This window comes from Triturus cristatus, chromosome 7 (assembly GCF_964204655.1).
Source record: "Triturus cristatus chromosome 7, aTriCri1.1, whole genome shotgun sequence".
NCBI lineage: Eukaryota > Metazoa > Chordata > Amphibia > Caudata > Salamandridae > Triturus > Triturus cristatus.
In genome coordinates, this window is record NC_140590.1 from 83,809,597 (window position 1) to 83,824,671 (window position 15,075).

At 45.4% G+C, this 15,075-nt stretch overlaps 1 protein-coding gene and 1 long non-coding RNA gene across 2 annotated transcripts in view; one reads left to right on the forward strand and one right to left on the reverse strand.

Annotated features, from left to right (window-relative positions):
- Nucleotides 1-2,770, forward strand: part of LOC146808879 (phospholipase A2 inhibitor and Ly6/PLAUR domain-containing protein-like) — a 217,234-nt gene extending 214,464 nt beyond the window's left edge. The window contains exon 5 of the mRNA XM_085615692.1: nt 696-2,770. Coding sequence (XP_085471818.1) covers nt 696-889 — 194 coding nt within the window. The 3' untranslated portion in view covers nt 890-2,770. The remainder of the gene's footprint in view (nt 1-695) is intronic.
- LOC146808880 (uncharacterized) overlaps nt 1-15,075 on the reverse strand; it is a 90,756-nt gene that overhangs the window by 30,978 nt on the left and 44,703 nt on the right. The window lies entirely within an intron of this gene.

The window sequence follows — 15,075 nt, forward strand, 5'->3', positions numbered from 1 at the left end:
CTGCACTCAGGTTCTCCAAGGACTTGCTGACTTTCCTCCTGTTTTCTGAATTCTCTGAGGCTCAAAAGACTTCTCTATCCCTCCTGGTGTTGCTGGATTCTACCGTATGTGAGTGCTTGACGCAGCACCTGCAGTTTAACAGAGCTCGACAATGATGCAGGATCCTCAATGCGCAGTTCCCGATGTCAACACTTGCTCGATCCAAGGTATTTCTTCAGTGGGACCTGTCTGGGTCCTGTAGCCTACCTGCTCTCCATTGCTGTTGGCCTGAACTTTGGATTTGCACCGGTCCCTCACCACCTCAAGTAACCTTTTAGCACTACTGACTCCTAATCACTGTTTTTGAATTTAATCTTTAAAACTTCATATCTCAGCTTCTACTGACTGGATTTTTTTGTTTTGATCTTGTTTTAATCAGATAAATAGTCTCTATTCCTCTAAACTGGTGCAGAGTCTTTTTGTGGTGTTTTCATTGAATTATTATAATAAAAATGTGCACAAATACTTTACACATTGCCACTTAAGTTAAGCTTGAATGCTCTGTACCAAGCTGCCAGGGGGTGCGCACAGGTTAAATTAAGGTATGCATCTGATTTACCCTGACTAGAGTGGTGGTCCCTACGTGGACAAGGTGCATACCTCTGCCAACTAGAGACCCCATTTCTAACACCTCCTTCTATTTTCTCTCTCCGCAGGCTCTCAGACCAGCAATGTTGCTGTACGTGGCTGTGCGACTCCTAGTTTCTGTGATATGCGAAGCAACTCAGTATCATTTCAAGGGAAAATCGTAACCACTGATGTGGCCTGCACAGACAGCAGCATGCGCCTTCAACCGGGCATCCTTCTGTCAGCCATCTTTGGGATCTTTCTGATCAAATTCTTTGTTTGATTACTCCTGCAACAGGTAGATAGCAGTCTCTGGCCCTTGTTGCAATGGCAAGCGTGCCACAGATATGCTCACAGGTCCAGCACTATAGTTAGTGCCACAATGTTTGAGGAATTTTAAGCAGCGATTTGTATGATTTGCAATGTTTCTTGACAGGTCTCTCCCCTCCCTTCTAAAGGTCAGAGTGAGGATGTGCTTATTGAAAAGGCAGCATAGACCTAGGACATATTAAAATATTATAAGGCCCTGACAGAGGACCTTCTTCATTACCTCTCCGAGCTCTTTTTAACTGCTCTTAAGTTGTGATTGATGCATTGACCTCCACTGCATTACCTCCGCATTTTGAATGTTGAAACAGCTCGTGCAAGCACCAAAAGCAATTTCTTTTGAAGAAAGAAAGTCAGGACGCAAGGGAAGTACTTCCTGTGTATCTCTTGTATCTTAATTTCTTAATTTCTTGTTTGCTTTGAAGAAACAGCGCCCACAGCACACAGATGTCACAGCAAACAAATTGAAAGCAGACTACACCAATCTCTGAGGGAGAGGCATCAGTAGAAAGGGAACAATACCACCTCACCAGAAATAAGGGATTTATTATTTTGTAATGGAGAAGTGATCCCCTTGTTTTTTAGAAATGTCAGGAAATTATCTCATCTTATTTAAAAAAAAACAGCTCGAAGAAGGAAGAACCATTTTTGAATTGTAAAGGGTCCCTCACCCCTTATTTGTTAGTCGCATGGTTCATCATTGTGACCCTCACTCAGAGTGGTGGTACATCTTAGTCGGCTCAACCACGTTTCAGGGAGCTCCTACATACTGTAGGGATTAGGCTATTTTAAAATGTCCTAGTGTATAACTTGCATGGCTTGTTTTATTGTGGGTTACCCTGATAAGGTTAAAAGCAATGGTACTAGCCTACACCGAAGTCAATGCTTTGAGTTATCTACAACCCTAGCATCCTTGGTATGTATGTTATGGATGAAGAATAAGCCTCAATGGGTCAATAGTCCTTCGTCAGGACCAGAACCACATTTCAAAAATATTGTTTCAGAATCTAATAGTGATTCACAATAAGTGAAGTGATATTTAAAAACACATAACATTCATGAAGTCATGCATGCTTACATACATTTGTTGGGATACTTATTTATCTCCCAAAGAGAACTATATTGTGAGGCGTTCTTGGGCCACCTTTGCTTCTTCATTTCAGTTTTACATTTTATATGTTTTAGACTGACATCACATTTAGCAAATGTTATTTTATAAGTTTATGCTTGCACAATATTATTATTATTAAACACTGTACATGCTTCTTGTTTTTAGAAAGCCTTTCCTTTGACATAATATGTACACTCTGTTCAAGGCTAGCAACACAGAACAAGATAGCCTAGTGCTTGCATTGCCTGTTCGGAGACAGCTTCTAACATCTAGGCACATCATTGCAACACAGCTGTACCCCTAACAAAGTGGCATTTATTAAATAAGTGACATACTGGCCTTCAGAGGTCAGAGAGGATCTCTCTGGTCACAACGGTCTTGGAATGAATGCTGTGTTTGATATGCAGCTTTGTCGATGCTGATCCTCCATCCAGCAAAAAGAGATTGCCAATTCCACTGCAGGCCAATTCTCTGGTCCAGTTATTCGGGTATGTGGGCTCACGCTAACCTAAGAGGAAGGGCAGAGGGTGCACCCAGTATGCTCTCGAGTAGGGGTGGTGATAGATGGAAATATATAGAGAAATCAGACTGCTATGGTTGGGCTGTTTATTTTTTTCACCATGTTCATAATGCTGGTTGCGTTGCTTTGTTTTCTCTTCCTAAAAATGCAGCTCATTCTTTCTATACAAGATTACAATATTTCAATAAAATGCATTGAAAACTTTATTTGTATCTTTCTTCTGTTTACCATTGTCATGTCTAAGTAAACAACGAAGGGGGTAAGATCTGTTTCCACAATTCCCTTGGAGATCAGGGTGTCATGTTTGAGGTTGCCAAAATCACCTGCCCCCCCAAGAAGGTTAGAGGTTCGGGTGAGACACTGTGAGCTAGCTCGGAATTGGGCCAACATTCTCTGGTGGTGTACATGTACTCAGTCGCTGCATTCTAAAGTTCTGTCATCCTAATACACAGTCCCACCTTTTGTAGTGGGAACCATATAACATGGCACCACAAACGCTCTTAGGTAAGGTACTTATTTAACAGATCTCCTGAGCAATTCTTATGTGAGCCCAACTTACCCTATTCACATTTAAATGGAGACGTCAGTGGAGTTAGGGACAAATCCTCCTCAGCATTATAGGAAGGACCTATTTTTGTCTGCAGGTTGTTCAAGCTTGATCTTTGAAAAGGATACCCCACTATTGTTATTCCCTCTCTGAATTAAATTCACTACAATGGCGAATGTAATTAATCTTCCAGCTAATTGCAGACCTGCTGTTATAATATTACATGGGCTACAACATGGTGGTGGAGATGTTACTTTCATAGTTGATGCTCAGAAAGCTTATAGAACTGAAGTATTTTACTCATGTGTCACTTTTCCAGCAAATTGGTTCTAATATGCCCTGCCACATCAATCATGCAACTTTAGGTTGGATCCCCTCAGCAATGATGGGGCTATATGGCCCATCCTAGCAACCTACACACTATATTCCAATATAGCACTGCTTATTGTGGGTGAACTACACACTTTCTTTACTGGTCTTGTTATGCTACACAGAAGTTTAACACAGTTTTTTATGCGCACAATAATGACTGCCCCATAGAGGGCTGATCAAGCTTTCAGGCCACAGCTGTGCCTGTCGTTAGTCCTGTAACTATCAATGTTATTTTCGACAAGATTCCCACCAGACATGAAGAATTCCCATTCTGGATTGCCCAAAAACACTTCAGTTTTAATTAGTGTGTCCCCATTCGGGACCTCAGGATAAATATAGAATTCTCACTATGTGCTTGCCACTTGGGTGGTTCCCCCAAATGTCAACTGTGCCACTCGGGGTACAGTCTTTGCTGCAATGTATACCGTAAATCATGGTACACCACCACTTGCTGTTTTGACTGAAGCGCTAAAACAGATGCAAAACAAATATGGGACAGCCTTGATTTCCCTGGATTTGGGTATGACATTAAGTGGCAATTTTCCTACAGTATAGTCAATCATATTAAGTAATATTGAAGGGGAAGCAGCAGCACTGGGGATGCGCCTCATGCACATTGCGGTAGTAGACCATGAGCATTAGCAACCGAAAATTATTGCGGATACCTATCCATATATAGGCCGAGATAATTTGGGAGCCAGACCAAAGAAGCATTTGCAATGTATTCGGTCTCGCCTTTCGGACCTTATATTTATTTAGCTATGCAGCACATTAGCCTGGTTGCTGAGACATCTACTGTTCTTTAACATGGAGGAGAAGTAAGCACCAAACTGCGTGACACACCAGGTATGGGAACACATGGAGAGAAATATTGCCTTTCAGTCGGAAATGGTATAGTCCACAGCTGTTTATAATATATCTGTATGGGCCTTCCCTCTCCAGATGCTTCAAATCAAGTGTTTGTTAAGCACGACTACTCACCCATAAGAGTCTCAAGGTGCTGGAGGGTGTAGGGGGGGGGGGTTCGCAGGTTCCAGTCCATCAAGGAGGGGGTCTGTCGAAGAGCCAAGTTTTCAGGTTTCTTGCGAAGATGGGGAGCAATGTTATATGTCTGAGGTGGAGCGGAAGGTCCTTCCAGGCTCTGGCCGTGCGGAAGGAGAAGGAGCGGCCTCCAGATCTGGTCTTTCTGGTGCGGGGGCCACGTGTAGGAGAGCTGGGCTGATCGTAGGGTCCTTTGGGGTGCGTGGAATTTGAGTCGGCTATTCAGGTATGTTGGTCCGGTGTCGTGGAGGGCCTTGTGAGCGTGGGTTAGCATCTTGAAGGTGACTCTAGTTTCAATGGGGAGCCAGTGGAGTGTGCACAGGTGCTGGGAGATGTGGCAGTGTCTTGGCAGGTTGAGGACCAGTCTTGCCGTGGCGTTTTGGATGTTATGTAGCTTGAGGGTGAGGTTTTTGCTTATTCCGGCATGGAGTGCGTTGCCGTAGTCGGGCCTGCTGGTGACCAGGGCGTGAGTGACAGTCTTTCTGTGTTCAAGGGGGATCCATTTGAAGGTCTTGCGTAGGAGGCGGAGGGTGTGGAAGAAGGAGGTTAATCTGGCGGGGGAACAACCTTTACAACGCAACTGTTACAACGCACTACACATACAACGCATTTTTTACAACGCATAATCCATTACAACGCATGACATTACAACGCATGACACTACAACGCATTTTTAAAAACTACCTTTACAACGCATACCATTACAACGCCTACCATTACAACGCATAATATTACACTACACTATCCAACACTTACCCTACTGTTGCACCCCCTGGAGTTAGAATAGTAATTTTTACCCCTATACTATCCAACACTTACCCTACTGTTGCACCCCCTGGAGTTAGAATAGTAATTTTTACCCCTATACTATCCAACACTTACCCTACTGTTGCACCCCCTGGAGTTAGAATAGTAATTTTTACCCCTATACTATCCAACACTTACCCTACTGTTGCACCCCCTGGAGTTAGAATAGCAATTTTTACCCCTATACTATCCAACACTTACCCTACTGTTGCACCCCCTGGAGTTAGAATAGTAATTTTTACCCCTATACTATCCAACACTTACCCTACTGTTGCACCCCCTGGAGTTAGAATAGTAATTTCTACCCCTATACTATCCAACACTTACCCTACTGTTGCACCCCCTGGAGTTAGAATAGTAATTTTTACCCCTATACTATCCAACAATTACCCTACTGTTGCACCCCCTGGAGTTAGAATAGTAATTTTTACCCCTATACTATCCAACACTTACCCTACTGTTGCACCCCCTGGAGTTAGAATAGTAATTTTTACCCCTATACTATCCAACACTTACCCTACTGTTGCACCCCCTGGAGTTAGAATAGCAATTTTTACCCCTATACTATCCAACACTTACCCTACTGTTGCACCCCCTGGAGTTAGAATAGTAATTTTTACCCCTATACTATCCAACACTTACCCTACTGTTGCACCCCCTGGAGTTAGAATAGCAATTTTTACCCCTATACTATCCAACACTTACCCTACTGTTGCACCCCCTGGAGTTAGAATAGTAATTTTTACCCCTATACTATCCAACACTTACCCTACTGTTGCACCCCCTGGAGTTAGAATAGTAATTTTTACCCCTATACTATCCAACACTTACCCTACTGTTGCACCCCCTGGAGTTAGAATAGTAATTTTTACCCCTATACTATCCAACACTTACCCTACTGTTGCACCCCCTGGAGTTAGAATAGTAATTTTTACCCCTATACTATCCAACACTTACCCTACTGTTGCACCCCCTGGAGTTAGAAAAGTAATTTTTACCCCTATACTATCTAATACTTACCTTAAATGCAATTAAATATTATGCGTTGTAATGGTATGCGTTGTAATGGTAGTTTTTAAAAATGCGTTGTAGTGTCATGCGTTGTAAGTGTAGTGCGTTGTAATGGATTATGCGTTGTAAAAAATGCGTTGTAAGTGCATGCGTTGTAAAAGTGTGCGTTGTAACGTCATACATCCATCTGGCGGTCCATTTTGAGCTCTGAGTCCAGAATGATTCTCAGGCTGCGTGCGTGGTCCGTGGGGGTGGGCGGGCTTCCGATGGCGGGGGGGCCACCAGGTGTCATGCCAGGCATCTGGGTTTGGGCCCAAGATGAGTACTTCCGTTTTGTTGGTGTTTAGTTGTAGGCAGCTGTTTTTCATCCATTTGGCGATGGCTTCCATGCCTTCTCGAAAGATGTGTCTGGCGGTGTTGGGTTCGTTAGATAGGGAGAGGATGAGTTGAGTGTCGTCTGCATATGACACAATGTTGAGTCCGTAGGTTCTGATGATGGGGGCGAGCAGAGCCATGTAGACGTTGAAGAGCGTAGGGCTGAGGGAGGACCCCTGGGGGACTCCGCATGTGGTAGGTGTAGGATCTGAGAGGAAAGGGGGAAGTCTGACCATTTGCTTTCTGCCGGAGAGACAGGAGCGGATCCAGTCGAGCGCCTTGTCTTGGATCCCTGCGTCATGGAGTCTGCATATTGGGGTGCGGTCAGAGACTGTGTCGAACACCGCTGAGAGATAGAGGAGGATGAGGGCTGCTGTTTCTCCTTTGTCCAGTAAGGTACGGATGTCGTCTGTTGAGGCGAGGAGGGCATTTTTTTTCTGAAGCCGGATTGGGAGGTTCCATGACAGCATTTGCCACTTGAGTGTCAAGAGGTAGAGAGTGTAACACCATTCAAAACATGAAAAATAAAGGACAAAAAAAAACAGCAAACTTTGAATAGAAAGTGGAGAAAGGCATCAGAAGAGCCACACAATTCATCTGCCCAGTGTTAAAGGAGGAGGGGGGGCAGCCCTGGTTCCGAGATTTAGATAACGTCATTTTTGGAGGTTCCTTCTTGCCCATATCCCCATTAAAAAAATCTGTCAGCTGCCATTTGTTTCGGGGAAGGCACCTCCATCTTTCTAACTCATGTTGCCCATCTTGGATAACGTTATATTGAGGTATGGAGAATTAACATACAAATGTTTTTATTTGGGGGGGTAGCTAGGACAGTGCCTTGATACAATAAAAAGACAAAACATTTTTCAGGGTGATATTGAATCTTATGGCAAATATACGGGAACAGACCAGCGCATAAATTCCCAATTTGAGACATTACTCTTATCCCACTGTGGACATGGATCACAAATTGGAGGTGTGTGCATTAAAACTAGGAGTCCTCAGTTTAAATAAAAAGTATATATCAACAATGGATCCAGACCTAGTTCAAGGCGTATTTGTATAACTAGTAAATAAAGGTGCCACAGAGAATGAAGAGACCAAAATCTCCCTGAATATGAACAAATGAGATTAAGTCTAAATGGTTAATGTGCGCCCAGAAGGAGCTGTGCGTTGAGGATGAAACATTTTTTAAAGCAAGTAGCTCCCTGAAAAAGTAGGTTGTTTCTTGATTAGACATTAACCTCACGGGTTCTTTCAGAAGTAGTAAAACTGCATGAAAGCGATCGACTGTACCAACGATCTCCCCTCCCCAAAATATATCCTAGGTTTCTCCGAAATACAAGCAGACTAAATGAAGGGGAGAGATGCTCTTGCTTGCTAGGATGAACCAATTATGTATATTAGTCAACGAGCCCTCTCCCCTGCCTCCCTGAAATCAACAGAAGACGCTGAGCAGTGGGCTGCTGGGACATGAATAAAAGTTATCAGGCTTACTGCTCGGCTCAACTGTCGTCTTTGCCAGAGTGAGCTCCACTAACGTGCCCAGCACTAAGATTCAGTGATCATGCTTGGTTGAGGGATGCCTGCTCCTTCCCGGGGCTTTAATCTCCCTTTGTCCACGTGTCTGGGTTCATGGTGCTGAGGGCTTCGGGCCCTCCTGCTCTTGGAGCAGAAAGAAAACGCAGAGCTCGGAACCTCGCCGTCTCCTCCCCCTGCTAGCTGAGCGAGATGTTGTTGAGATTGAGAGCAGATGGGGCTGGTCCCAGGCAGCAGGAGCCCCCTGGGTGAGCTTCTTGCTCTGGATTTGGAGGGGTTGGGGGAATCACGTGTCATAGGCATAAGAGAGTGAGAAGGAACACTGTGAGTGTTGTATAAACAAGCGGTCGAGATTGTGCCGGCAGCATCGAAAATGAAAGGTCGCTCAGCGCGCTGAATGTAAATAAAGCACAACGTCCTACACGAACTAGGACAAACTCAAGAAAGAAAATAGTACTTAGAACTCTAAAAATCACACTACTTTGTAAGCAGCAAAGTAAAGGGGCCAGTAACCATGGGATGTTACAAATGACGACACAGCGGTACTGAGGAGGGACTTACAAGCCTCTTTACCAATCACAAGCCAGCATTTAGGAAGGACAAACACACGAGCAAATGAAAAAGAAGGGCGGGGAAGTGGGCAAAGCTTCTTTCCCATACTCTCCTACCGCAGTCTCGCAGAGCGAGTAGCGCATGCGTGCTGCCGCTAAGGCTCGACCTAAAAAGAAACAGCCTAAAAGTAGTGCCGAAAAGGACAATACCAAGCAAGCACCAAGTCTTCTAAAAGATGCTGGGCGGAACAAAAAAATTAAGAAAAAGTAAAATCACGGGATGCATCTCCGCAACCCGAAACCTCTGATGGACATTATAATTTATGTAAACGTTACGTGACACAACAAAATAGCCTGATAGGTATCATTACACAGTAAACTCTTACTCCTCTGATCAATCAAGTTCTAGCATCAGGGATTTACCCGGCGGACTGGAAGACTGCGTGTCTTGGGCCAATTTTGAAGAAAACTTCGCTAGAGCCTACCAAATTTAAAACTATCGACCGATTTCGGGTTTACCATTTGTAGCTAAGGTCCTCGAAAAATCGGTCAATAAGACATTGACAGAATATTTAGAGAGCAATAGGCTATTGGACCTCACCTAGTATGTCTTTCGGCCAAGATACTCCACGGAATCCGCCCTGATTGCAGCCTCAGAGGGGATTCGGAGAGCAGTGGATGGCGGAGGTAGGGCAATCCTTGTTCTCCTTGATTTGTCTGCCGCATTCGACACCGTGAATCACACGGTGTTGGTGCGGCGACTACGGGAGGTAGGAATCGGTGACTCGGCTCTGGCTCTCTTCTCCTCTTTTTTAGAGAACAGGAAACAGAGTTTGAGCTGGGACGGCTTACAATCGGACAGTTTCAACCTGCCCTGTGGTGTTCCGCAAGGATCTACTCTGTCCCCGACGTTGTTTAATGTCTATATGAAGCCACTGGCAATACTTATCAGGAAACATGGCTTCACATTTGTGTCGTATGCCGACGATTCACAACTGGTGATATCCCTGTCGGACAGGCCTGAGTTAACAGCTGCCAGCTTTCACTCCTGTCTAAAGGACATCATGAATTGGATGAGTCTAAGTTTTCTGAAGATTAATACAGATAAGACAGAAGTGATTGAGTTTGGCAATGGAACACCACTATGTAACACTTCTTGGTGGCCGTCGGAGGCTGGGGAATGTCCTCACCCTGTTAGGAAGGTGAGGAATCTTGGGGTCATTTGTGACGATAAACTTAATATGTCGGCACAGGTCACCAGTTTAACGTCTGCCAGTTTTTTTCTGCTAAAGACCCTTCGTAAAATTATCCCTTTTATTCCCCTCATATTACAGAAGACGGTAATGGTTGCACTTTTTCTGTCCAATTGGATTATTGTAATGCGATGTTTATGGGCATTGATAAACATCAGATCAGCAAACTTCAATCATTGCAGAATGCTGCGGTACGAATAATCCTAAAGCTCCCTAAGGGTCATCCTACATCACAGGTGTTAGAATCCGGGTTCTCTGGTTGGCACAGGTAGGTACTTGTGTCAAGCAGGGAACCTTTCCTCTAGTCAGGGTAAGGGGGTACACTCCAACAATAACCCCTGCTCACCCTCTAGGTAGCTTGGTGCATGCAGACAAGGTCTATCTCAGAGCGTTTAGGTTAAGCATTTGTGAACACACACACAGTAACTCAGTGGCAACCCCACAAATGGACTCCACACTGGGATATATAAAAAATAGTACTTTATATATATAGATTAGGCTTAGCACAAGACCAGATAACATTTAAACAGCCCACAATACTTGTTAGAAAAAGAGTTCTTGGGTTTAGCGTAGTTTTAAAGTAATGCACGCTTTGTTCCTTTCCGTACGCTTCGTACGCGGTCAAATCTGCTTGGGAACGGGTCTCACACACACTGCAGGCGCTTCGGGATGAAGCGTACACCCTACGGTGCGAACAGGCACAGTACCTTTATCTTTTCGTGAGTTCGTCACGGGTGCTGCGCTGACATCAAGCGTGATGTACGGTGCGTTGTCCTCCTGGTGCGGTGCGTACAACGGTACGTTGGACCTTGGGTTTGCAGGGCTTCAGGGGACGGTACATAGGTGCGGTGCTTTCAATGTTTGTCCTGGCGTTCGCGCCGTACCGTCAGATCGGCAATCTTGATTTGAAGTGCTGGACACAAGCGAACAGTACGCTCCGCTCAGGGGAGATGTACGTGACTACCGTGTGCACCGCAGCCTTCCCAAAGCAGGGGAAAGGAGCGTATGCTGGGCAGTACAGTTCGTAGGGGATGGAAGCAAGTACGGTTTGCAATCCTTCCGTTACGGTGCGAGCTACGGCTCGTAGGGGCCTGTTAGTCGCATTGCTCAGGCCGGACGATACCTTCCTTTGCGGTGCGAGCTACGGCTCGTAGGGGGGCCTCAGTCACGTTGTTCGGGCCGGACAGCTTGGTGCAGGCTTCCAGGGGAGGTACGCTTCGATCTTCGAGGCGTACACAGCAGTTCGCTTCAGGATTACGGGGAAAACGGTCCATTTTCCGGTGCGCTCTCACGGCGGTGAAATCCACTGGTCCTGGGACTTCGTTCAGGGGGCAAGCTCACTCACAAGCCCTTGGAGATCTTCAGCACAAGTCAAATAAAAGTTTCTTTGGTCTTTTCTTCCTCTTCTTAAGCAGCAAGGCAACCACTGCAGGCCAATCCCCCAGGTCAGGGACAGTACTCCTCCATGCAGCTTTCCCAGTTCCTTCTCGACGGACAGAGGTTTCTTCTTGGCAGGACAGGATCTGATTTCTTAGGAGCAGGGATCCTATACTTATACTACATTTCTTTTGTTCTCGCAGGCCAGGGGGGCCCTTGCCTAGTTCGGTCCGGTTTCTGAGGACTTTGTTTACAGGATGCAGGTCCCTGCTTTCAGTGTGTAGGACAGAGTCATCAGACGCTCCACAGGGGGTGGTGCCAGCATTGTGGTGGCAGAGCACAGTCCTCTTCAGAGTCCAGGTTTACTCCTCCCAGCCATCTATATGTCAATCTCCCCTATTCACCACCAGGCTACCTAGCCCTGCCCCTCTGGGTTTCCCCAGCCCTGTCGCTCACACAACCAGACAGCAGATACACATCAGCGCAGAGGCAGGCTGAAATGGTTAGGCGAGCAAAGGCCAACTTTCTAAAAGTGGCGTTTGCAAACTCAGAACATTAAAATAAACTTTGCTAAAAGATGTATTTTATTATCCTGAGTTCAGGCATACTAAACTCAATTTTCTACCATGTTCCCTGGGTCTGTTAGGAACATAGGATGTAACAAATCGAACAGCCCATTCTGGCCTATGAGAACAGGTAGCCTTACAATAGTGAAAAACGAAAATGGCTGTAATTCACTATTAGGACATGCCACACACATCAGAGCGTGTCCTACCTTATGCTACAATGCACCCTGCCCTTGGGCCTACCATAGGGGTGACTCACCTGAGTAAAGGGAAGGTTTAGGGACTGACAAGTGTGTGCACTTGCCCAGTCAGCATGACAGTACCAGACTGCACGCAGGTTCTGCAATGGCAGACCTTAGACACATTTTACCAGGCCGCTTTTGTGGGTGGCACAACCAGTGCTGCAAGCCCACCAGCGGCATTTGCATTTACACGCCCTGGCACTCTTGGTGCACTTTACTGGGGTCTGATAGTAAACCAAATAAGCCAATCATGGAATCCAACCAACATATACATTTTATATAGGGAGCACTTGCACTGTGGCACTGGTTGGCAGTGGCACAGTGCTCTGAGCAGCCAACACCATAAAAACACATGAGGCACAGCGACAAAAAGTGGAAGGGAGACTCACGCCAAGGTGCCAGGTCTAACAACAGGGAAGAAGGGCTTTACACTGGCTCCCCGTCCAGCAGAGAATTGAATTTAAGGCGCTCTGCCTGGTGCACAAGGCACGATACAGTGGGGGCTCAGATGACTGTCAGGAAATGTTCAGGCTCTGTACCCCCTCACGAAACTTACGGTCGGCCAGTCTTGGCCTGATCTGCACCCTAAAGTTTTGATGGGCCAGATGGGGTGGCAGGTCTTTGTCTAGCTGTGCAGCACAACTGTGGAATAAACTGCCAGTTGCACTGAGATTGCAGCCTAACCTTCTATCTTTCAGGAAAGCCTTGAAATCCCGGCTGTTTACTCCTGAGTAGATCTAGCTCAGTCCCTGCCCTGCGTACACACACCAGCGCCAAGACGCCTAGGCATTCGAGCGCTTAATAAGCTTTATATCATCATCATCATCTGATATACGTCCTTCTTGTTCTTTTTACTACTCATCATACAAATGATCAGCGAGAGGATAATGATCATAGTGTAGACAATTGTCCTCCATTGGGTGCATGGTGGGACTGGCTCTGTAGTCAATCTTAAAGAGTCCTGATTCACAACCTCACCTATTTTCTATTACACCAACACCCCCAAGATGCAAGTGACTTTAGAATCTTTAAGATGTGGGAAAAACAGGTGCAAATTTGGCAAGGATACGTTTTGTGGAAAAAGGTTATGAAGCCATAACAGCAAAATCCCCGAAACTTAAAAAAAAGGGCTCAGCACTGGGGTGGAAAAAGACTCAGCAGCTAAGGAGTTAAAAAAAGGAGATGGTGGCACTAAATGCTGTTTGTTGGGGATGCTCTAAAGATCATGTTTGCCACTTTAAGTACACCTAAGCACACATGCATGGGACCATGTCTATAATATGCAGTTGTCAGGAGCCTGTTATGTGAACTTGTCATCATAAGTCCAATCCACGTGAAAATATGGCTGTCTCTAGCTCCTGTTCCTGCTTTCTTACATTGATTCTTGCACTTGAGTGGCGTATGTACCCCACCTGGTGTGTGGTATTTACAGAAGGAATCTGGGGTTTCATTACAAGAATGTTGACTTTTATCATGGATCCTCTTCACTATGAGTCAAACATAATTCTAAAGAGCGTAGTGTTTTTGCATGTGCTCATTAAGGGTGTGAGAGGCAAGACATGGAGGGCTTGCTCGATGAACTGGGTTTTCAGATTCTTGTAAAAGTCAATAAGAGAGGAGGAGGTTTTGCTGTGTTGCAGTGAGGTTGTTCCATGCTTTAGGAGCCTGGTATGAGATGGTGCAACCTTATGTTCTGCTTTTGGGTAAGCATGGGACATGTGCTAGTGGAAGACCAGCAGAGCAGAGGTGTCTGGAAAGTTGGTGGGAAATATTGCCAGTATTCAGGTAGGTATTGCCTGTTTTGTGAAGTGCTTTGTAGGTGTGGGTAACAAGTTGAAATGTACACGCTTGTGTATCTGGAGCCAGTGGAGTTCCCGAATGTGTGGTGTTATGTAGTCTTGGTGTGGGATGTTGAGGACCAGTCTGGCTGCTGCGCTTTGGACAGCCTGCACTCTTCTTGTGGGGTGGTTGGTTATCCCTGCATAAAGGGTGTTTCCATAATTTAGTCTGCTGGTGAAGAGGGCTAGGGCGATCATTTTTAATGATAGCTTCCTTAGGTTGTTGAAGAAGGACAAGGATAGTGTGTTGATTTGGGCGACCATGTCCAGTTTTTTGGTTATGATGATTCTGAGGTTTCTTGCTTGTAAGCGAGGCATGGGGATGGGTCCGAGGTCTGTGCGCCACCAGGTGGTGTTCCATGGTGAGGCACCTTTCCCAAACATCACTACTTTGATCTTGTCCAAGTTCAGTTGAGGCAGTTGGATTTAATCCAGAGGGCCACTTCTTTCAAGCTTGTGCTGAACTTGTGTTTGGCATTGGGTGTTTTGTCTGAGAGGGACAGTATCAGCTGTGTGTTTCCAGCACATTTGTCAGAATAAGAGGAAGAAGGAGGTTCAGACTAGGTTCGTCCTCCTATATCATTAAAGTACACTCAAGTGATCCATAGATAATGGATCATGAGAAAATATACCTCGAAACATGTTGACAAAATAATAGGCAATATAACCACATAAGAGTTATATTTTTCCTGTTATTAGACCCTTTTTATCTTACCAGCTAGGAGTAGGAATAAATTGTTAACTCACTAGTTAGGTATTTTTAACTAACAAAAAAAAACACTCCCCCAACACTGCACAACACATAGTTTCACACAAAAAAAGAGCTCCTACGTAAATCTCGCAAGTCGCAGCACGCCCCACGCAGTAGATGCTTGGGATGGCCCCAATGATGAAGCATGTCACCTAGGGGCAACCCTGGGTGAGTGAGAGGACTCTAGAAAAGCATTTTTCTTTTCTAAATTGTTGAGGCTCACCAATTTGGTGAACCCACTGTC